General features: G+C 29.2%; 1 protein-coding gene across 4 annotated transcripts in view; it reads right to left on the reverse strand.

Moving 5' to 3' along the window:
- The window catches only part of mmd (mind-meld), a 453,937-nt gene that overhangs the window by 349,766 nt on the left and 78,184 nt on the right, over window positions 1–25,987 (reverse strand). For all 4 annotated transcript variants that reach the window (XM_065508492.1, XM_065508493.1, XM_065508490.1 and 1 more), the window contains exon 2: window positions 18,840–18,890. In XM_065508492.1, the coding sequence (XP_065364564.1) occupies window positions 18,840–18,890 (51 nt within the window). The remainder of the gene's footprint in view (window positions 1–18,839; window positions 18,891–25,987) is intronic.

The raw sequence follows: 25,987 nt of genomic DNA on the forward strand, positions 1-25,987 counted from the left end.
TAGTGAATAAATTAGCCAATAATATATAAACTGAAATCAGCAAAGGAGTCAGACATAACTGAAAATTATTGATTACAAAAGATACATTGAATAGTTGTAAAACTGCCAGGTATAATACCATGTAATTTTGTTCTTGTGTAATGCAGTTCTTCTAAATACTGTGGAAGGCAATAAAGTGGTATGCTGGTTTTACAAAAATTTTCTTATTTTAAGATATAAGTTCTAATTTTAATGCCTTTTCAAAAACACAGTCATTCCCTGTTTTTAATTATTTCAGTGCCGTTTAAATAAGATTAGCCTTTAAAAAATCTATATTTTATCTTAGTTGTTTCATTACTTTATTATTTAACATTTATCTGAGATAAAATAATTATGTAAATGCTGCAGACAGTGATTATACATATTTAGTCAAATATATCAGCAATGTAAATGTACTTTTAGAGGGATCATTTGTATCAAGTACATTTGCAAAAGTACTACAAAACATTAAGAATACTTTCTATAGTAGTAGTAACATCTTTAAAAACGCAAGTAATGTTCTGTTTATGTTAGCACTCACTGTATTATACATTTCTATATGAAAATGCACTCGTACAGAAAACTGTATGTTGTTGCAGCAGCGACAGGCAGCAGCAGCTCAATTTGATAGCTTTAATAACAGAAAAATGATTTTTGTAAAGCCCTTAAGATACATTTATATGAATTAAAATGAGAAGAACAGATGTAAAAGGAAGACAAAAAAGAATCATACAAGAAACGTAATGCAAAAATATTTTTTAATAATGTATATGAATGTGTATGTAGCAAGTAGTTTTGCACAGTGGAAATAATTTCTTTAAAATCTTATGAGACCCAAAAAAAAAAACGGCATCTTTGTCTTTGATGGAGTCTATGAAATTTTCTTTGGGTTTGTATGATACAAACAAATATCACGAGGATTAAATAAAAACTTATTTAAAAATTTGTATTTCAATACTAAAAGATAACTTTTCTGTGAAGGCAGGAACATTAGATAATACTGATCGAAAATAAACAAAGTTATCATTCTGGAAAAAAAGAAGCCGCTATCTGTTAACACCGATTGTCAGTAATTATGGTACAGGATCAGTTGATGTTTGGTTCTGTCACCTCCTTAGCATTTAGTCTTCATCTCACTCAACAAAACTTCTTCATCCTCGAATTCAAACAAATTAGTTTTACACTAACATTTTGTGATGAGAACGCTTACATAATACACCTCTTTAGCAGAAACAAAACATTTGATGAAGAAAATGCTAGTTCTAGTGCAAAATACATGCTACAATCATGTGAATGGTAACTTAAACATATTATGGTTACCGCAATCATATTCGTAATTAGAGTCACCATAATATTGTTCAAAAACTTGTAAAAATGTTGAAATGGTTATGGTAAACATACACAATTATATTTACACCCTACACCACCATAATGGGGAGAGTATAAAGCGTTTGTGCAGATGTTTGTAACGCCCATACCGATCGACTTAGAATCACTTTCTGAGTCGATTAAACGATGTCCGTCTGGCTGGATGGGTGGTTGGCAGGCTGTCCATGTAAACCTTGTGCGTAGTGTACAGGTCGCAATTTTGAAGATATTTCGATCAAATCTGGTACTTGGATCAACGACCAAGCCTATTGAAACTGTCTGAAATCGGTACTCACCTAGTCCCCATACAAATATCCTCTCGAAATTAGACTTTATCGGCCATAAATGTTTAATTGTATCTACACAAATTTCGCTCCAAATAAGCTTCATATATACAAAATTATGTCACCAAATTTTCTTACGATCGGTCCATAATTAGTCATAGCTCTCACATAGACCCGCTTCCGAAAATCACTTTAACGTGCATGAATCTCTTAAAAATTTTGGTAGATACACAAAATTCAACATAGTTACCTTTAATATAGATATAAGTCACACGACCTAATTTCATGGTGATCGGTCCATAATTGGTCATAGCTCCCATATTAGGCCCACTTCCGAAAATCACTCAAAAATTTATATTATTGAAATTTTAAAAGAAAAATGTTTTTGGTTTTACTTAGTGTAGGGTATTATATGGTCGGGCTTGACCGACCATACTTTCTTACTTGTTTTCCTTTGGGTGTATGGAAAACCACACATCAGGGTAAGCAAAGTCACTTTTAAAATATTTCGTTATCAAAAAATATTTTTTAATCAATGTGTTTTCTGTGCTAGAAATTAATGGACATCCTTTTACTTAAATATTTAAACATGTATAAAAAAGATTTATTTTGTGTGAGTTTCCACACAAGTTTAAAAAATGTGAATTATTTTAGTTTTTTATATGAATTTAAATGCTTATGCAAATGTCTACTAAATAAGTAAGATTTTTTCCAGCCATTACTTAACGACTTCTAAGTAATCTAATTGATATGTGGTAGGCGTTGACAGGTATGTTTAGTAGTAATTGCCAAGTTTTCACTGGGTTTGCGCTAATAATCATTTTGTTTCACTTTTAATTTCAAAGTCAATTTAAGAAGTAGTCTGCAACAAAATTAAATTAAACAATTTTTGTATAACAATCAACTTTTATGCATTTTTAGAGTTCATTTATATTCAATATTAACATTTTAATCTAATATTTATTTGACCTTTAATAAAGCATGTTCAATTTGTTTAAAAATACCCCGTTATTTAATTGCTATACATTTTGTATATTTTAATTGAAAGCTTCAAACTATCACATAAATATAAAAAATAAATGCAAATACTAATACGACAAAATATAATAATAGTAATAGAAACAACCACTACAATATCAGCCACATTTGTACAAACATTAGGGTGGCTGCGTAAAGGCTGTAGCCATTTGAAACTTAAAATTTATATTTTCATTTTAAAAACTAATTTCTCAGAAGCTTTACTCTAGGTTAGAATCAGCAAATATCAAAAACGTTATTCTTCAGGGTTTCTGTTATGTCTTGCAATATATTTGTTTCAAAGATATCAAATATTTAAGGTCTATGAGGGAATACTAGGATTCAAATACAAATTATATTGAATTTCAGGAAATGGAAAAACATGGCATTTGATTATTTTGAAAGAATAAAACTCTAAAAAATACGCACAATTTTCCAAAAAAAAATAAAGAAAAAAATGGTATATTTATACAACTTTTCAAAAACAGCTCATACAATTGTATCTAGTTCTTTGAAATAAACCTGAGACAAATTATAGCAACTGAAAATGGTCATTTATGTCCTTTAAATAGTTTGGATTTTAATAACATTTAGACCACCCTAATATACTATAAAGTACATAATAACAAGAGAGAAATAAAAAAAAAAAATACAACAGAAATAACTAACCATTTACCATTGTTTAACGTGTATATTATTTGGTTGTTTCTGGATAAAAATTGTGGTTAAATATTCATAAAGCATGCAACAAAATAAAACACAGCAACAATAACAAAACATAACCACACAACATTCAAAGTGATTATTACACACAAACACACTGTCATTCACAGTCACACTTACACTCGCTCTCTCTCTCTCGCACATTACTAGCACATCATAGAAATTGTGTTTAAAAAGGTAAAAATGTCTCCCGACTCAACATTATTGCCACTTTGTGTTGCACGAGAGTAATTTTAAAAGTTCTTAAAAAATCTATGAAATGATCTAGCACGAACATGTTATTACTTAGTTATATAGTAATGACTTACAGTTTACATTATTTAGAAGTAGTTAAGTAATATTTAGCTATCGTATAATCTGTATATAAGTGATTATTTAGTTGATATATCTAGTAATAAATATCACTTTAAAGTATAGCCAACAAAATTTTAGAAGTAATCAAAAAACTAACTCCCTTTTAATTAAGGATACATTACAATTTGCTCATATTCTCTAAAGCTTTTCCGCAGTATGATTACAGGCTGCTATCGTTTTTACTGAAAACATTTTCTGCAAGTCCTGAGTATTAAAATCCTCACATAGAAGTAATAAATCTAAGTAAAACCGTAATTATAAATGAGATTTTGCAGTTAAATGTTAATATTAGGTCTGTTCATTTACTTTCCCAGTAAATACTTGCAACGAGAGAATAAAATCAAAATTTACAAAATTACTCTCTTAAATTCTCAAAAATAGTAAAAAGTAAATGAACGCTTTTCCAGTAACAATTGTTTTATGCACACAATTTTCTTATTTTATTCCTTTTAAAATGTAAAATACTCACATTTTCTTCAATTTAAATTTTTAAATTCTTTTTTTTACATTTTTTCACCACAAAAATAAATAAATAATAACACAAAACATATGAAATATAAGCTGCTAACAATTACGAGTTCAAAATAGGACTTGTAATAGTTTGCAACGAGATAACAGTCTCTCAAATTTATACGCTCTTGATTTTTGCCCTACTTGAAAGTTTTTTGAGTTAACGCTTTTCCAGTAACAATTGTTACTAACTAGTAACAACTTTTAGTTATTGAACAAAGCTACTATTATAGCGTTATCCTCTTATAATGTTGGGTTTACAAAGGACACAGTCCTTCTAAAATTCTAAGATGTTCATGCTATGTCCATCGGCCCTTAAAGGCATTATCAGGCCTACTGGGAAATATTTGTTTGCTCAGAAATGTTTGGTATTGAAAATGAGCAAAATCGGTTAAGTAGAACCAAAGTTACTTTTTTGCAATTTTCATGTCTAGTGAACCAATTTTTAAAATCGATGTCTTCTGAAAAATTGTACCAAGGTTAGTACTATTTAATAATAATTCAGACACAATTATTGAACGAGATCGGTCGAGAACTCTCTGAGTTAGAAGTGATCAAATTTTAAAATTTTTTCCAAACAGGTGTTTTTTCTCATCCATGTAACTTATTACCTATTGTTCTTACCAAAATGTGTCCCAAATAGTTTAGATAGCTTTCCAAAAAAAATTTAAAAGAAAAATAAAAATGTTTGACATTTTCTTTCCGAAATCAATAATATTTATGACTTCTTTTCTTTTAAAAGAAAGTTTAGATCTTTTCTTTGAAAACCTTTTTGATCGATTAGTGGGATGCTAGTGGGATATCTATCAAAATAAATGTTTTGTAACTCAAAACATACAATTTTTGAATTGTATTTTTTTCAAAATGGGCCCTTTTATTCCTATTACAAACGAACAATTTGTAATGAAAATGGTAAGAATCTGCCCATGATTTCTGCTAGAATGATATGAAACATAAATGTTTATAAAGTAGTGGTATCCACACAAAAATTTTTTAACTAAAATAGGCAAAATCAGATAAAAAATATATGTAAAAAAATCGCTGTTAGGGCAAACCCGAAAATAACTCTCTTACTTGTTTAAATTGAAAAACAGGCTTGGTTGGTCTATATACTTTATAAAAAATTTGTACAAATGCTTTATATAATCCAGTATTAGATTTGGCATATACAAATTCCTCCTCTACTAAACATTTTATAATCAATTCATCAACAGCACTTTTTTCAAAAGACATCCAAATACTCTTTTTGCTCTGAGATATGTTTCATGATTCATACGGAAAAGCAATTGAAATTCAAAAAACATTTCATATGTGCCCCGATAGACTGCACGATAGTGTGCTGAACTATCTAACTGGAGGTTACGGGTTCGATTCCCGCCAGAGACTCTGGGTGTATCTGCAGACAAGTAAAAAGCTTAGCAGTTTGTTTAAAAAAAATAAAAAATTATCTGAGAAGTATGCATAAACATAATTTCACCAACTTTTTAATAACTACTACATAAACATACATGGTTTAGCTTCGTGTGTTGTTTTCCACACATATGAAATTTATACGTATTTATGCACTGGCAACATAATTTTTTTTGAAAAACCGTTATTCACATATTTACATCAAGTCCCCAATTTGCGTAGCTAATGGGTAGCGAAGAAATACGACGCAAATTCAATTACATTTTTTTTACAAATATATCCACTGTTTTCTTATTATTTTAACAAAAACACAAGCACATACATTTTGTGTAAATGAACGAATTCACTTAATTGTGAATTAATTCGAAAAGAATCCATTTATTTTTATGATCGATATTCCCTTTTGTTACAATTACATGTGGCAATAAATCTGAACAATTCCAGCGTTTTCGATTTTCATGATTTTTTTTTTAAACAAAATAAATTGAAATTTTCACGAAAAAAAATATATTTTTTACTTTAATTTGTGATTATAACTCTGAAACTACTGAGCCGATTGAAACGCAATATATATGAAAATTTGTACATAGCGTGGGGAAAATGCTTTCCAAATGCAATCAATCGAAAGATGAGCATTAACTACTCAATTTTATGTATATCAAACAAAAAACTAAAATTTTGTGAAAATGAGCTAATTCACTTAATTGTGAATAAATATGAAAAGAATCAATCGATATTTATGATCGATATCTGATTTTGTTGCTATTAGATTTTTCATGAGTTTTTTAAAACCAAAAAATTTGCTATTTGTTACAGAATCTACTGAGCGGATTAAAACGCAATATCTAAACGGCTTAAAGGATGTGAAAACTTAAATATTTCTTATTTTTTTTAAATAATATCGGACTAACCGTTTTGAGTTATCATTAATTATGTGGAGTAACGTTTAAAAAAATTCAAAATTTTACTTAAAAATTAAAAAAAAACCTCTGCATAGAATTTAAAATTTGAATCATATTTGTACTACTGGAACCACAATATCAGAATCAAGTTTGTGTAGTGGTTTAGAAAGTCTCTAAAATTGTTTCGATTTTGATGCCCTGTATAATTTATTTGAAAGTTATTATGAAGTTCAAGAAAAGTGCAGCATACATTAAACTAGAAATTATAAACAGCAAAATAATGAGCATTTATATAAATTAAAGAAATTATTCAGCTGGACCTCTCAATTTTTTAATTTTCGTGTTTGTTTTTATGAAAATATACATGATTTTTTGAAAATAATAACAAAAAAACAAAATCGCAAGTATTTACAAAACCAACCAAGCTGTCATTGCCATATAAAAGGAAACAACAACACAAAACTAACATACTTACACCAACATTTTACACACTAAATTTTGTGTTTTTTTTTACATTCACACAAACAAACCAGGACAACACCAACGAAAAATTAAACGGAAATAGTAACAACAAAAAAAACCCACACAGAACAACAATAATAGCAGCAACAAGATTGGTAATAACTGCACAATAATGAACATACAATAACAATTGTCAATTGGTGAAATGTTGCAATGACTAAGTAAATACAACAACAGCGTTTGCAGCAAGGGAACTAAATAACCAGCACTAACCATTACTGGCAAATATGTGTGATGGTGATCATCATCGTCATCATTTTCCACAACAACACCATCATTATCATCATCATAATCATTCTCATTCGCATCATGCTGCTGCTATTCCTGTTTAACATTCATTCATTCAGCTGTACTAATAGGGTGGTAGGTAGCAGCCACAACATTTGAAGTAGATACAAAAATATACACATACTTAGCTGCTGCAACACATACATATGAGTATTGAATGTTGTTTAGTTTTAACACCAACCAACCTGCCAACTCACCTATTTACAACAATCCCTACAATCACTTTACAACACAGTGTCCTGTTTTACTTCTCTCACTCTCTAAATGTATGTGTGATGTATGTATAGATGTGTGAATGTATCCATCTGTCTGATTGTGTGTGCTAAATATTGCACAGGTGAAACATTACTCGGGGTTTTATTCAATGAAAACTGCTGTCATTCGTTTGCGGTTGCCAGCTTTTATAATGGCATCAAGAACAACAACAACAACAGCAACTACACATTACAATATAAATGTTAAAATGAGGTTTTTCTGGTTTTTTGTCTGTTTGCTCTGTCTTTTGTTGCTGTTGAATTTGATACAACCATCATATTCCCATTTGGCTAGACAACAATAACAATAATAATAATACCAAGAACCACAGCAAGCACAACAGCAACTACAATCATGACAACACCACCACATTTATTGTTTTAAGAAACCAAATGTGTTGTTTAAATTCGTTTATCTATGACTGGTAAATGATTTTATTTTTCTCTTTATGTTTTTCTATTAAAACCAGAAAGATTTTATAGCAATTATGAGACGTACTCGTAAATTGGGTGTAGGGAAAAGTTTGTGATATTTTTTATATTGAACAATTTCTTGATTTATTTTTACATGCATTTTTTTATTAATGACCCAGCAACCTAGATGTAGGTTGCCAACAATAAAATGGTTAATATTTGGGAGGAAGACCTCGTTATACTATTGCAGGACATGACAGTTTAATGACAAGATAGTTTAAGAAATTTCCAAAAAAGACTTCCCGAAGGTTATAAATAATCTAAAATTTTAAATTAGCTTCTGAACTGTTAACCACAGGTTGGTCCACTGAAGCTGGTATTGGTTGCTATAAACTCTCGAAAAAACTTTCTTTTCTATAACAAAACATATAATTTGCTGAAAATTGTTTTAAAACCAAACAAGAGACTGCAAAGTTTTTGGGAGTTACTCAAGCAACAAATTCAAAACTTTTACGCTGGGAAATTGAGTACCATAGGAATTGAAGCTTAGATACTTTCAAAGATGACTTTGCATGTCCGAAGTGATGCTTGACTGCTATGAAAGAAATTAAGTTTTTCACCAAATCATTACTTGCGATCACTATAATCAGAAGAGTAACAGATCGTATGTGATGCCCAGACAACCAGCCGAACCGACACTAAAGCCATGTATTTTGTAGGACTAAAAACAAAAATGAGCTGCTGAAATCTGTCCACACCATCACAGGGAACCTGTGCCAAATGCAACTGATTCGTTTAAAGCTAGTATTGGACGAAAAACGTCCATAACAACGTTCGGCCACATGTTGCAATACATCTTGAAATGTATTTAGAATGAAGTGGTTGCGAAGTTTTGCCTCAACCGCTTTATAGTCCAGACAGTGCCCCGTCCTACTACCATTTCTTTCGATCAATGCAGAATGCTCTCTCTTGGGTACCTTCCCAAAAGAGCAAAGCATCCGAAATTAGCTTAATTCAATTCATTTAGCTCGGAATCACATGTTTTATTTTTGTTACAATAACAAAACATACAATTTTCTGAAAATGAGCGAATTCACTTAATTGTGAATAAATTCGAAAAGAATCCATTGATTTTTATGATCGATATCTCGTTTTGTTCCCATGACAAGTGGCTTGCGACAAAGCAATAAATCTGAACAATTTCTGAAGTTTTCTATTTTTCATGATTTTTTTAAAACCAAAACAAAATTTTATTTTCATGTAAAAATATATTTTTTGCTTCAATTTGTTATTATAACTCCGAAAATACTGAGCCTATTGATACGAAATATATACGTGAAAATTTGCACATTGCTTGGGGAAATTGTTTTTAAAATTTAATCAATCGAAAGAAGAACACTAACTAGCCAATTTTATGTAAATTAGATAAATAGCTAAAATTTTGTGAAAATGAGCAATTTCACTTAATTGTGAATTAATTCGAAAAAAATCAATCGATTTTGACGACCAATATATCATTTTATTGCTATGATGATAAAATAATAAACGTAAGCAATTTCTGCTGTTTTAGATTTTTCGTGATTTTAAAAAAAAAAAAATTTTCTATTTTCAAGTAAAAAATATATTTTTTGTTACAATTTGTTATTATAACTCCGAAAATACTAATCCGATTGCAACGCAATATGTAAGTGAAAATTTATACATGGCTTGGAGAAAACGATTTTAAAATTCAACTAATCGAAAGAAGAACGCTAACCCCAATTTTATGTATATTAAATAAAAAACCAAAATTTTTTGAAAATTAACTTAATTGTGAATAAATTTGAAAATAATCAATCGATTTTTATTGTCGATATTTCATTTTGTTGCTATTTTATGTAGCTTTGCGATACAGCAATAAAACTGAAAATTTTCTGGCGTTTTCTATTTTTCATGATTTTTTTAAAACAAAAAATTGCTATTTTCACATAAGAAATATATTTGTTGCTTCAATTTGTTATTAACTATAACTGCGAAACTACTAAGCCTATTAATACGTAATATATAAATGGATTCAAGGCTATGTAAATTAAGATTTTTCTAAGTTTATCTTAAGAATATCGGACTAACCATTTTTGTAGCTAGGTAGCCATAGTGCATCAAATCTATTAATGGTTATTCAAGCCTTTTTTTGCTGTTGACCTGTGTTATTTAATGGAAAAATCTAGAATGTTATATTAACACAATTATCACCTAAAGCTTTAATCAGTTTTAATGTTAGCAGCTTTAACAGTTAATATCAGTGTTATCAACATTATTGATAAGTAAAAGTTTCTGAGGATTGAAATGTTTATAAACATGATGAATCTTGCAAGCAACTGTTTTCGAACGTAAAATTCACATTGATAATGTAAAAAAATTTGGTACAACAAATACATTCTTAACCATAAGACGTATAATTTATACCATTTGTAAAATAATGGATTTTTAAATGACCCACAGCAATATCATAATCAGTAGCAGTACTAAAATATAAAAAAAAATACTGAAATATTAATCTTATCCCCATTTAAGTCTTTACAAACATTCTGCCTGAAACTTACTAAATGATGATTATCATTATAAATAAATGAGTCTACTTCAACATCGATAAAAAAAATCAATAAATTTCAATAAAAATTATAAAAACATTAAAAATCATTTTTGCAAATATGCAAAAAATATAAAAAAATATGAAAAAAATATCCCTTAATGCCTTTAGCCAGACATAGAAGTGAAATAAAATTTTATGTGGCAAGGTTAAATGTGAAACAATTTGTTACAACACATTGAATTTCTATTTTAATAGTTCAATAAAACGTTAACAATTTGACTCTGAAAGAAAGCACTCACTATAGTATGTACAATATACGAGCAGCGAACGTCTAACGACTAACATTATGTTCATGCAACAAAAGTAAAATTTATGTATTACGTCTTTATTCATAAATTCACTTCAAGTTAAATCCACATAAAAATTCTGCGAAAAAAACGTAAGACATTTCAACGCAGTTTTTCTATAAATCCCTATAAATTCGACAGGGCAAAAAAAAAAAAAAGTAAAATGTGGAGCAATTTACTTGCTGTTTCGTTACTTTTTTGTTTGGAGTGTGTGTTTGAATTTGGAGGAGCAGCAACAACAGCAGTGACTGCCAAAGAATCAAAAGACAAATGTTGGTTATTATAGGAAAATTACGTTTTTTTTGGTATTTCTTTTTTTTTGCAATACAAAGTATTACTTGTACACATACATACATTTACTTATTATTATGGCGTTGAAAAAATTGTATAACAAATAGTTGGTTCAAACAATGAATTCTTATCACACATACGCCTCAGTGACTAAAATGTGATGTGTGTGCGGTGGGTGGTTGTTTGAAAAATAAGCTTAAAATAAAAATGTAACTTCACATGACTGTAGATTTAAACGAAAATTTAAATTCTATATTTTAAAAAACTTTAGTTAAATAGAGCCATAAATATTTCTAGTTCAATACATCTTGTTTGTTTTTTTTTGCGCTTCTAAACTTGACTTTAGTGTTTGCTTTTATAACCTTCTACATCCACTGTGCTGTAATGTGTAAGTTTTTCTTTACCCGTTTTTAATGCACAATGGCAATTGCTCTTGTCTTTGTATTTTTTTTTTATTTTTGTTGTTGTTATATTTATAAATGTTAAATGATAAACATTATTTAAAATGCAGCACTCCCCAGTTGTTTGTTTTTTGTCGGGTAATACCACAAGTAAAAAATACCAAAATAAAAATACAAAAATGCTAAAGCAGAGTATAAGACAGCTGTGTTTCTTGGCTGGTAAGACGAAATTAAAGTTATGTTTTTTTAGTAGTTTAATTTTCAACAAAACAAATTTAAAATGTTATCTAGCGAGTTTTATAATGGTTTAGAAAATTCAAAAAAGTACCAAAAGATGTATGAAAAAGTACACTGAAGTTCCACTTTATGTGATTCGGAGCTCACTTAACAACATGTGTTGCCTTAATCTGAAAAGTACAGTGCACTCGCGATAATATGAACTAATTAAATCCATAATCATGGCGCTTACGTCTTATTGGCAGTTATGGCTCGATATATTGGTTAATTTTACGATTTTCATTTACTTAAAAAAATCAATTAATCCACTGCTGGTTAATCTTGTTTAAAACTGTGTAGTACCTTTTCTAGGAGGTCTGAATACCAAATGTTGAGTTTTTATAGTATTTTATTAATTGAATATTTATCGTTTCTTATATTTGTTTTTAAATTGGAATATAGTTATTCCCTTATTGTTCGAAAAAAATTACACAAATAAATTATTGAATTAAAATAAATATTGAAATAACTGTGAAACATGTTTAAAAAAAGTGGCATGTGTTTATAAGAATATATACCAGTGTAGACATGTGTTATTTTATTTGTTACTACATAGTTATTTCTAATATCTTCACTATTTTGTTGCTATAAACTATTTTTTTAGCGTTTAGAGTGCACTATATACACATAACACATACTCCATTTACTATAAAAAAAATAAATTTGGCCTGAATTTTTAGCAAGTATCTACAAATAGTTTATTCCTCTACATTTTGTTGCTTTCATACTTTGTTGCTTTCTACTCACAAACTAAACAAATGCTGTTTAAAATTGTTCCTCACAAACGTTAAATATTTTAGCACTTGCAACGTAAAAAAAACAGCTTTGCTCTTCCCTCAACATTTTTACTCATAGTCTGTGTGTTTTTAAAACTTCCACTAGAGTGATAAAGAGAGCAAGGGAAATTGTTACTGAATAAGAATTTTGTGTTGAATTTCTCAATTTTATTTGCGCAACGCTTGTTATTTTTATTATATTATTCGTTTGGTAAATTTATTTGTTAAATACTTTAAAATAAATTGTTTTGACACTTGAATGGAGACATGTAAATAATTGTGTGCTGAGTGTTAGTGTGCTGTTGTGAATATTTGTTTGACAAATACTCAAGAAAGTAGAATAAAAAGAGTTTTAATTAGTCCTTTTGGAGAGAGTAAAGTTGTCTTATAAATTTAGTATATTACAGATATTTTCCTTATTATGTTAATTTATTTTTAAATTGAATTCTTGCTTATATACATACATATTTATATTTTATTGAGATGTCAGTCAAATTTTAATTAATTTTTAATGTTTAATGAACAAATTTTAAATTCTTGGAGTAGTTTTTACATACTGATTGATGTTCTTTTTGCTAAAGAAAACAAATTAGTTCGGAATAAATGTGGATCAAATTGCTCCTTTGTAATCCTATTAAAATTTTGATACAAATTTTGGTTTTAGAAACTCAATAAATATGTAATATTTATTTATTTTTTATTAACAAAAACTCAATGAAATTTTCTAATCCCAAAAATGGTATTTTTTACAATTTTGTTCACATTTCCTTCGGGGCTGGGAAATACTTTAGGGATTAATAGGGAACACATCAAGTTTTCTGAGGCTACTTTAGGTTTTTTGATTTTAGAACATATGGCCGAAACTTGAAATTTGAATAAAAAAATAGGTCAAATTCCGAAGAGCTTAATGTTTTCCATAAAGATAATTTACAGAAAAACATAAAATTGTTATATGTCCTGAAATTGTTTTTAATAAAAAAACAGCAAATATCTACTATTTTTTGAACATTTTAAATCGAAAATCGTTTATTTTTGGATCCATAATCGACATTGCTCTGAAATCTTTGCATATTATTGGGAATTTAGTTGTCTAACTAAACGACCTATACCAAAAATGAGACCAAGGTATGGCAAAATTTAAAAATTTCAATTTTGAAATGCCTATAACTAGCAAATTATAAGAGATAAATAGCACACGATGCAAGCATGTATTTTGAAGACATAGCCGAGCGCTTTCCAAAAATATATATAAAATTTTTTTTTTGTTTTTAGATGAAAAAAAATTCGGGTTAAAAAATATGTTTCCCGATTTTGACCCATTGTAGGTCCAACTTACTATAGCCTTATCTACATCGTTGCAATGGGCTTTGAAATATCTATCATTAGATATCCATATTGTCTATATTAATGACTTAGTAATCCATATATAGATCAAAAATAGGTGAAAAATCGAGGTTGTCCCTGTTTTTAGCTCATATCTCCATTATTTATGGACCGAGTTTGCTGATTTGAAATAACAAACTTCTCGAAAGCATGTCTGACAGAATTATTGAAGATATGGATCCCGAAGATATCTGGGGTCTTCCGAAAATTGATTTCAACAGACAGACAGACGGACATGGCTTACTCGACTCCGCTATCTATAAGGATCCAGAATATATATACTTTATAGGGTCGGAAATGAAAAATGTAGAAATTACAAACGGAATGACAAACTTATATATACCCTTTCCACTCATGGTGAAGGGTATAAAAACAAGAAAAATGGCACGTGTTTAAAAATTATACACGTCGAAGGTATTTCACTTTCAGCCGTATAGCCCCGCCCCTGGAGAATTACTGGGACCAATTTTTTTATTTTTTTTTTATTTATTTATTTCATTTATTAAGAGTCAAGTCCTATTCTGTTCAGGAAAACTTAAACTCGAATACTCCTTGGCTACGCCATCGTAAAATTTTATCCTGATCGTACCAGCTGTTTAGAAATGCCAGTATTATTTCCAACAAATTTTGATTCTACCCCACTGTGCATTATAGTGTAAAAACCAAAGTTTTTTTGGTACGAAAATGTTGAATTTTGTGCCAACAAAACATCATAAGTGGGAAGTTTTGCCTTACTTCTTTAATTTGAAAAAAAGTGCCACTGAAGCACATCGATTGCTCACCAAAGCTTATGGTGGTTTATCGGTTTAAACGTGCGAGAGATGATATGCGTGGTTCTGAAGTGGTGATTTTGACAGGGAGGACAAAAATCGCCCTGGCCTGGGACCACCCAAGACCAAGTATTACTTCATGAAGATTGCTGTCGAACTCAACAGGAGTATGCAAAATTGTTGGGAGCTACTCAAGTAGCATTTTTAAGACGTTTTCGAGCAGCAGGATTTAACCAAAAGCATTAAAATTTGGTACCATACGAATTGAAGATAAGAGACTTTGAAAGACGATTTTGTCTGCAATGCTGCTTGAACAATATAAAAGCAAATAATTTTTGCACCGAATCATGGATCCATTATAATAATCAACCAGTCGGATCACCACCAAAGTCAAATAACCAAATAGCCAGACCATCATAGGGAACCTATATCGCAATTGATTTGCTTGATATGCGGCCAGACATAAAACCATAATGCTGCTTCATGACAACGTTCGGCCCCATGCTGCAATACCTATTAAAAATAATGCAGATGAGATATGCCTCTCTTTGGAACAGAGTATCCTATATTGGCTTAATTCGTTCTTAGCCTCAAAAGATGAGCAGTTTCCTATGGTAATTCCTATTTGATACCCTCTGGATCCGCTTCTGTAGTTGAATATAGATATATTGAACATAGAATTGTTTCATACATAAATTCTTATTACACATAACAATAGTTATAACTCTATTATAACAAAAAACTTTTCAATTAATTTTTCATTATTCATTCATTCATTCATACCAACGAAAACACAAAGCTATTTTTATCTCCATCTATAAAAGTATTTTATGAGATTTACTTGAACGTTTGTATGTCTGAATGTATGTCTTTCAACATCTGTTTACAATTGCAATTGTGTAAAGTTTTCTTGGAAAATGAAAATCTAATTTCTCTAACGTTAATCATTTTGCTCCCACAATTGCATTGTGAGTTTAGATTTTCTTAACACAAGAAAGCGAGGAATTTAAACAGAAATTTATGTGTGAGTGAAAGAATGAATGTATTTTTGTAGAATCTAAACAATTTTATTGTAAACCACAATTTAACACACACTCACACACATCTCTACATATATGCTTGCTGCAGTAAACAGCCAACAACAACATAAATAATTTTGAGGAGAATAACAGTAAAAAAGAAATTCTATTATCCTGTTTACTTTAACACTCAGGACAGAAGGGCATTATGGCCAGTTCATACTGCACCTTGTTGCATGTTGCTGTGAGTGCAATGAAAAACGTTTGAATGGCTGGCAACATCTGGCACAAACATGATTTTCATATGTTCATTGCTCATACAAAACTCTAAATAGGAGGTAAATCAAAAAAGTCATTCTTAGTTACGTTACTCAAATACTGCAGATAATGGTTAAGAAAATCTACAATGCTGTCAGTAATTTGTATAGCATACTGAATTGCCAACAGTTTATTGCCCTTTATTGACCCTGGTCTTTAAAAGAACTTTTACAGCCGCCCTAGTATTTTTCGTTTCTAATTTTCTTCTTGTTTTAGTGGCAAACAAGTAGCCAAAGATTTATTTGTGGGTTTATAATTAATAAGGATGTTAGACAGGATTTAAAAACATTTATTCTCACAGACTCATGCAGCCACCAGTCATACATACATAGTTTGCCAGGCCAATATATTTAAAACCAAACCAGCTGGTTATGTGTATTCACTTTGTATCTGTGTTACTTTACAATACTGCTGTACATAAATAAAATAAAGAAAACCAAATGAAGTAGTTAGTTACAAACTGTTTGCTAAATTTAAAGTGTTAATTATTTTGATTGTTTTGTGTCAGTTTCAGTTTTAAGCAAATATTATTATTTTATTTTTGATTTTATCTTTAATTGAGTTTGTAATTATTTTGTAAAATTATATCCTTTTGTTTTATCCTTAACGTTCGGTCCGTTTTAGTCTATCCATACTTACGTACACACAAAATTCACAAACTTCATTCAATTATTCATTCTTTAGTCTTTATTAATAAATGTTTATTCCATTATTTAATCTTTTATAGAACAGTTGTTTTGTAATAATTATCCAATATTATCTTTATTACATAAATTGTATAATTATTAGTAATTATGTAAATGAAAATGACAATTTTTAGATTTATGCAACTTATTAGGAATTTATAGACTTCATATCAAAGGGTTATATATATATTTATTTACTTATGTACACTGTATAGCAACAATATTGTAATGGAAATATATTTATATACGTAACAGTATTTTGCTTATAAGTTTGTGTAAAGTGTCATTATTAATGACAATTACAAGAGAAGTCTTAAGCAAATGTTGTTTGTTGCATTATAATTTATTTATTTTTCTATTTAATAAATTTCAATTAAACTACTGATGTGTGAACTAAAAACGACAACAATTTCATTAAAATTGAAAACTTAAGGCCTTTTTCATATTAAATTTATTAAAGAATTATAAAGCGAATTTAGTTTATACAATACAAAATACAATATTTTAGGAGCACAAAAGCTTTAAATATGCTTTCAACTCTTAAATAAATTATTTATTATACCCTTCACCTTCGTGAGAAGGGTATATATAAGTTTGTCATTCCGTTTGTAATTTCTACATTTTTCATTTCCGACCCTATAAAGTATATATTCTGGATCCTTATAGATAGCGGAGTCGATTAAGCCATGTCCGTCTGTTGAAATCACTTTTCTGATATCTTCGGGATCCAAATCTTCAATAATTCTGTCAGACATGCTTTCGAGAAGTTTTCTATTCAGCAAAATCGGTGCATAAATAACGGAGATATGAGCAAAAACCCGGGACAACCTCGATTTTTTACCTGTTTTTGATCTATATCTGGATTACTAAGTCATTAATATAGACAATATGGATATCTAATGATAGATATTTCTTTTGTCATACAGTTTTTTTCCAAAAAAAAATTTAAAAACTAAAAAAAAATTTTTTTAAAAAAATTTGGAAAAAAATTGAAAAATTTAAAAAAAAAAATTTTTAAAAACAATTTAAAAAAATTAAATTTTGTTTACCTAAAAATATTTAAAAAAATTATTTCAAAGTATAATTTGGTGAAGGGTATATAAGATTCGGTACGTAAGTTTCTTGATGTGATTTATATAAAAAAACTTATTGTAACATTTTGTTTTATCAAAAACGCTTTTTTAACACATTTTGTAAATAATTTTCTATCAAAATTATCTTTCTTGTCAAAAAAGCTTTTTTTGTGAACAATTTCTTTTCCGTAAAGAAATTAAGGGGAAAACCAGAAAATTGCAGCTTCTTGCTAAAACCTCTAGCAGTTATAGATTTGAATTATTTTGAATAACGATATTAACGGAAATATTCCAGCAATTCAATATAAAATTTTCTGTAAATTATCATATGACCTTTGATAGTAAATTTCAACCAAAGAGATAAATGAATGCATGGTTTAAACAATAGAGACAAGAACCAAGATAATCTATTGAATAAAATCTATGTTTCATATATGAACTTGAATTTAGCTCTGGCGATATTAACGAGAAGCATTTAATTCACAATAAAAGCATTATTTAATTATAAAGACCATATTTATTCATGCAATTGAATTAACATTTTTAAGATCTGATTAGATTTTTTGCTCATTATTTAAATATAATTAAAGAAATTCTCTAACATAAATATCAACAAAAGCCCGATATAAATACCAAGATAAAACTTATATAAGAACAAGAAATTTCAGCATAATCCTTTAATTGCTTTCACTTAAACACCTAAAACCCATTTTACTACCCCCACCAACAACTTGACTCATTATTAAAATTATAAATATTTTATCTGTGTTTTAATAATTTCAACAGTTAAAGTTGTCTCATTTACTTAATAGCAACATGACAAAAATAAATATACAAAAATATATTCTTAAATAAGCACTTACCAACAGGACTTTCTTCATTCCAAAATGAATCGTCCAGCGTATAGTCGGCTTCTGCAATGAGGGAGAAACACAAACAAACGAAATTAGCTACAAATTGTGTTAAGCAAAAAAACAAGTAAGCTACTATTAATATAAATATAATCATCTGCTTCTGCTATACTTGTATTAAAATATCATTAAAATTACATTTGATAATTAAAGGTGAAAACAAATGAAAGAAACACAAGAACAGAAAAAATTAAATTAACAAATAAATACAGACAATAACATTATCATAACATTTGCCAGGTACTGGGTATTTAAAATAAAACTGTGCACAAGTATTTCAGTAAATGTGTTGGTACAATTATCTTTTTTTTTGCACTTGTATGTATTTAAGTATTTTGTAGATGTTTGCATGTTTACATTAGAATTGTATCTGTGTTTTGTGCATCATATTGCAATTAGCTGTTGTTCTATTTCTATGTATTTTAAATTACGAAACAACTAAACTGTAAATGACAGCAAAACTATTATTTGCCATTTGGAGCTTAAATAACAAAGGAAAAGTTTTAACTTGATTATTACTTAACATTAGTACTCAGGTGCAATGCGAGGTTGTTATTTAAGGAAATGAAATTATTGCAAATAGTGAAAGTTGTGATAATGGAAAAGTTTATTTTTTTTGGCTTGAATGCAAGAGTTTTGTAATTGAAAGTAATTGTAAAACTTTCGAAACAATTTTTTTGTAACACTAGATTTGATTTGTTAGTTTTTCCAAAATTAGCAACAAATTATGCTAAATCTCAAGACCAGTATCAGAATTTGATTATAAATAAAATTGACTTACAGTCAATGGGAAGTGTTACCAAACATTACCAAACGACCAAATCATGGACGTTATGATACTCCGAAAAAAGTATCATAATTTCACTGATCACGGTATCCTAAAGTCAAAACAATGGATTAGATGTCAATGTCGTAAGGCATATCCAAAAATATTTTTTCATAACTTCTATACCTATGATAGGAGACGTATGATTGATATTTATTTAATTCAAAAGAAAACTAATACTCATACATGCTGAATTGCAAAATATACCAAGACATCAGGCGTATGATTGATATTTATTTAATACTAATGGAAAAATACTCATACGTACTGTACTACAACCAGAGTTTCGAATTAATTAATTAAATTTAAGCTTAAACCAGAATTCAGAATTAAACATTTCAGCATATTTCGATTGCATATAACCATTCCATTATGAATTCATAAAAAAAATCATTAAACTTGAATGAATGATTAAATTGTTTGCTTCACAAAATGAATTTAACAAACTTGTCTAAGCCTTTTTGTGGTGGATTTGAATTTAAGAAAAAATTAACGAATTAATAAGGAAATAATTTTCAAAGAAATGATACGTTTGAAGTGCATATGTACAAAGAAATTATTCCTAGGAATTAATAGATAATGAATTATTTTATGAAATGGTGAAGAAAAAAAATTAATTTTGTAACCTTTGACTACAACTGATAGCAAGACTTCATGATCATGTATGTATTCTTTAGAAAATATATACGCTTTTACTCAAAACCTCAGTTTTTACAGAATAATGGTAAGGCGAGATACTTATTTGCAGTAATTTATTTTGAATAAAATTAAACAAAAAAAAAAAACAAATTTTACACAAAAATTTGGTTTTATACAAAAACTCAGTTTTTACATAATCTCATATTTTACACAAAAACACAGATTCTACACAAAAACGGAGTTTTTACACAAAAACTTAGTTTTTATACAAAACATTGTTTTTACACAAAACCTTTGTTTTTACACAAAACCTTTGTTTTTTTACATAAAAACTTTGTGATTTTATATAAAAACTTTGTGTTTTTACATAAAAACTTTGTTTTTACATAAAAACTTTGTGTTTTTACATAAAACCTTTGTGTTTTTACATAAAAACTTTGTGTTTTTACATAAAAACTTTGTGCTTTTACATAAAAATTTTGTTTTTACATAAAAACTTTAGTTTTTACTTTGTTTTTACATAAAAACTTTGTTTTTACATAAAAACTTTGTTTTTACATAAAAACTTTGTTTTTACACAAAACGTTGTTTTTACACAAAACGTCGGTTTTACACAAAAACATAGTTTTTACACAAAAACATAGTTTTTACACAAAAACATAGTTTTTACACAAAAACATAGTTTTTACACAAAAACATAGTTTTTACACAAAAACTTAGTTTTTACACAAAAACTTAGTTTTTACACAAAAACTCTGTTTTTACACAAAAACTCTGTTTTTACACAAAAACTCTGTTTTTACACAAAAACTTTGTTTTTTACACAAAAACTTTGTTTTTACACAAAAACGTTGTTTTTACACAAAAACTTTGTTTTTACACAAAAACGTTGTTTTTACACAAAAACGTTGTTTTTACACAAAAACGTTGTTTTTACACAAAAACGTTGTTTTTACACAAAAACGTTGTTTTTACACAAAAACGTTGTTTTTACACAAAAACGTTGTTTTTACACAAAAACGTTGTTTTTACACAAAAACGTTGTTTTTACACAAAAACTTTATTTTTATACAAAAACTTTATTTTTATACAAAAATTCAGGTTTTACACAAAATCGCGGATTCTCAAATATTTACATTTTTTTGCAAAAGCAGTGTTAAAATTTAATGTACAACATAACCAGGAGAAAGTTAATGTAAATTATGCATTTCCAAATTATTACTCTAATTTGTTTTGTACTAAATTTGATTTATTCTGAAAACAACCTGAGGTTATGTACCCCAATGCTCTTTTTTTTATTTACTTCTCAAATCCATTTAGCTATTTTATGTTAAAAATTATTTTCTTTTTGTTTTTGAGTTTCAGAAAAAAGTACACAATTATAACCCTGAAAGTAGCAAAAATACTTATAGACATAAATTTAAGAAACAAGAAAAGTTTTTACGTTTTCGTTTTATTTTTTAACATAAAAGGCAAAAAAAAATTCTGTGAAATATAAAAAAAACTACTCGTTTCAAATTAATAACCGCAGTAAACATATGACAGTGAAAACTTTTGTTGCCACACACACGCACACACAAACCGAGTAAAACTTTTAAAGAAAATTAAAAATGTTTCAAACCAACCAACACCTACAAAATTTATACATAGCTTTAGCATGCAGTTCAAAAGAATGAGTTAAAGAAAATGTTTATTATCTAAAGGATGTGGTAAATACAACAGAAATAAATATGGAAAATAAAACTTTGTTCGTCTGTTGTTGAGCGCCTTTTGTTTTACTGGTTTGAGAGTCGTACGTTGCTGTTGTTGTAGCTTTGAGGTGAGAAGAAAGTTTGTGGTTTGACACCGTGTTTAACCGCATTTAACAACTAATAGGCTGAAAGGCAATCTTGTGCCACACATCGAAATGTGTCCTCAGCCGAACAGGCAAGTGTAGGAGTGGGTGAGAGCCAGGATATGCCTTTTTAAATACTTGCAGATTTATATGCACATGCTTGCAGTTGGCACGAAAAATCTCACAGTTTCAAATGGTTGATGGTTGTGGGTTTTTATTATAAGCCAACACTTTGGTCGCACCTCCTCATCCCCATTCTCATGCCATAGAGCGTTTTCATACACTTTAGCCGGTTTCCTGCGAGAGCAAAAGTGGAAGGAAAAAAACATGTTTAAGGCGTTAACACTTTGAAACACATTTACGTACAAGGTCTTAGTAAACACAGACACTCATGCAGAGCTCGACTAAATAGAAGCAAAATGCAAAAAAAAACAATTTGTGACAGTTTAACAGAGAGAAAGATGATGGTTGTGCTGATGCAAGTGATGGTGATGACGACGATGATATTTTTTTTATTGTTGTTGCTGTTGATTATGTTGATGATCAAACAACAAAAAGCATTTTCATTTGTTAACAACAAAATAAAGTATTGCCACCTCTTAAAGCACTCGCATTCAGACTCATACACTTTTACACATTTTACAACAGTTTGCAATCACAATGACAGAATTTTTGCATACACTCACAGCGTTTCTACACCTACCAGTGTCATGTACATTAAACACTGTAAAGCAAAATGAAAATAGAAATCCAAACATACTTGCAGTCAATGTCTGTGTGTGTGTGGAAGGAAAAAAATTAAAAACAAAAAAAACCTTGAAATTTCACAATGAACCCACTTGTTTTCTGCCAAATCAGCAATTGTAATAATTTGAAAATGTTTAAAAACCAAAAAAAGAGAAACTGTATTGCAACAAACATCATACAGACAAACATTAAAATATACAAACTAACACACAAGTGTTTGTTTGTGTGTATATATTTAGTTGTATCTACGTGCAACCGTTTAAATTCAATTGCTCATTGCAAGTGGATGTGTGTTGTTGTATTATTTGCATACACAATCGTACATACATTGGCTGCCATTACTCTTCTTTTTTACTTTGCATCAGGCCAACTTACAAACACTGTGCTGTAGAGGGAGTGTAATTGTTGGCGGTGCGGGGACGGCGTATTAAGGGATTTGAGTGCGAATGTTATACTACAGTTATGATAGAAATTAATGTGTGATGTTGAGAATGTCTAAACATGTTTATATGTGTGGCTTTGGGTGTTTATATTTGTAGGATGTAATTCCGAAATCCATTTTACGCTTAAACTGTCTTCATGGGGATTATGTAACCGCAAAAATGATGCTGTTGATGACACCCTCTTGCTCTCTGTCAAGCTTGCTGTCATCTAAAAATATTTTGTCAAGATGATCACGGATTTCAAGAGGTGGCTTTAATTTAGACAAGTGGCTGATCGACATTTAAATGGAAGCTTATGGTGGTTTAGTAAAGTTGTGAGTTTTAATACTAAAAGAACTAATGAATTAAATGAAAATATGTTATATTCTTAAACATTGAATTCTTGAAGTAATGCTATTTATTTAAATCTTTATTTTAGCAAAATATTGCCAAATGCCAAATTTTCTTTCCCTAATTTTTGAATGATTGAAAATTACAGTTTCATGTCTGGCTGCATAATTTGGGCGGTTTTTGGCCAATGCTCGCTTCAAAGGAATCAGTCACCTTCACAATAAAAATACCCTTTTGCTTCCAAAAAATACAGACCATTACCACCATGGATATTTTGTCGTTGGTGACTATTCGGCTGGTTGGCCGAGCTTCACATATGATCTCTTACGCTTGAGGTCATCTCGGCTTCATACGAAGCTATTTTCCCTGCTTTTGGATGAATCCTTCTACTCGCTAATGCTTTGAAATTGATGCTTGAGTAACTCCTAATGATTTTGCTAGTTCTTGTTGAATTTCACAAAAAATTTTATGGAGTAATGCCTCCAAGTCATGGTCTTAAAACTTTTTTTTGCTGGCGTGGGCGATCTTTGTCTTCCGTGTCAAAATCAACGAAACCGATGAAACACATACAGCACAAAATTTGGTGAGAAATCGGTGTACTTCAAACACAATTCAGATTAAAGATATAAAGCAAAACTTCCTGCATATATTTTAGGAGCAAAAAAAACATTATTTTTATGTCACATACCCAACACTTTCTTCAAAATTATCAAAAATACTATTACAAGTGTGAAACGGGATTTTGATTTGAAAAGTTGAGTTAAAAATTTAGGTGGAGTGAGCCCTCAAAAAGCGGGATATATGACCATATTTAGTTATATCCTATATTCCAAATTTTATAAGAATGACAAAATGGTATCGTTAAATTCATTTCATAATATATTTTTATTCATACAAAATATTTTGGACAGATTTATTTTTTCTATTCGTGGTTTTGTTCAAATTGAAATTGATTTAATTTAAAGTTGAAACAAAATTTTAATTTACTTATGATGGCAGCATGTTATTTTAATACTTTAGCTTTACGAGGTGTTTAATATTAAAAAAAAAACACATTAAATATAGCCATTTCATTTCTTAACAGGCAGCCTTAATTTACGTACTTATGAGATAAAATGATAACCCAGTGGAATAGTAATAATATTAAATTAAAATAAGCAATGCATAAAATTGCTTCATACCCTCGATCTATCTTAAGGAAATTGTCTTGTTGCAAAAAGTTTCAGTTTTTAAATTTTTGTTCAAACTAAGGTAGCAAATTTAATATATTTTGCCTTTATAGGGTCATATTTACAAAGTGTATTTTTTCCAACATACAGAGCAGTTTTTGCTGAATTTCCCGAAATATCTCATAGGATGACAACTAGTTGCATTAGTAGATACGTGAATAGTATTTTAACACGTGCATGTCCTAAGCAGGGGTTCAATAGACCCTCTTTGATTACAATCAGGTTATCTGAGACTGGTTCAAAGTAGTCAATGCATTGGATTCACATACCGGTTACTTAAAGTCACTTACTTTACTAGCTAAGTAACTGGTCACTTACCTCAAATAGTCAGTTAAAAGGACATAGACACTCCAATAACCGATTGCTTGTAAACAAACCTTCATCCGACAATTCTCCAATAGATTACTTCTGATGGGTAAAATAGAGCAGTACAAAACAAACGTTTAAACTGACTACACTCTAAGCTACTTAGAGACCCCGGTTAGAAAATTAACTTAGACTGTATCAGAATTATATCAGGCAAATGTATGTAAAAAATTATTCACAAAAAAGTGCAGTACAAAATAAATATTTAAAGTGGCTACTATCTAGATTATTTAGAGACGCTTAAGTACAATTGTATTCACGCTAGATTACCTGGGATGTATAAAGTAGCCACTTTCCTTATTTATGCTCTACAAAGAGCACCTGTGTGTCAAATTACCCAAAATATATAAATTGGAGACAGCCAAGTGATCAGATATTAGTGGAAATTATTCTCTATAAGGGATACATCGACTATTTGCTTTAATAACACGGTGCTACTATGGAAAAAAACATTGAAAACGACCTAGCGTAGGTTATAGGGCTTGTTGAGTACATTAGAAATTGTGTCAACAAATTTCCAAAACACCCTCAAATTCAGAAGTTATTCTGAAAAAACAGTTTTCAGTTATGTCCGTGAACTTATCGATCTGTAGAGTAAGTTCGGGTAATGTGGTATAGGCGGGTAATGTGGTATAGCTATTTTTCTCTAAAATTAAGAGCATAGGAGTAGCGGTATCAGAAAATTC

Source organism: Calliphora vicina, chromosome 4, assembly GCF_958450345.1.
Source record: "Calliphora vicina chromosome 4, idCalVici1.1, whole genome shotgun sequence".
Classification (NCBI taxonomy): domain Eukaryota; kingdom Metazoa; phylum Arthropoda; class Insecta; order Diptera; family Calliphoridae; genus Calliphora; species Calliphora vicina.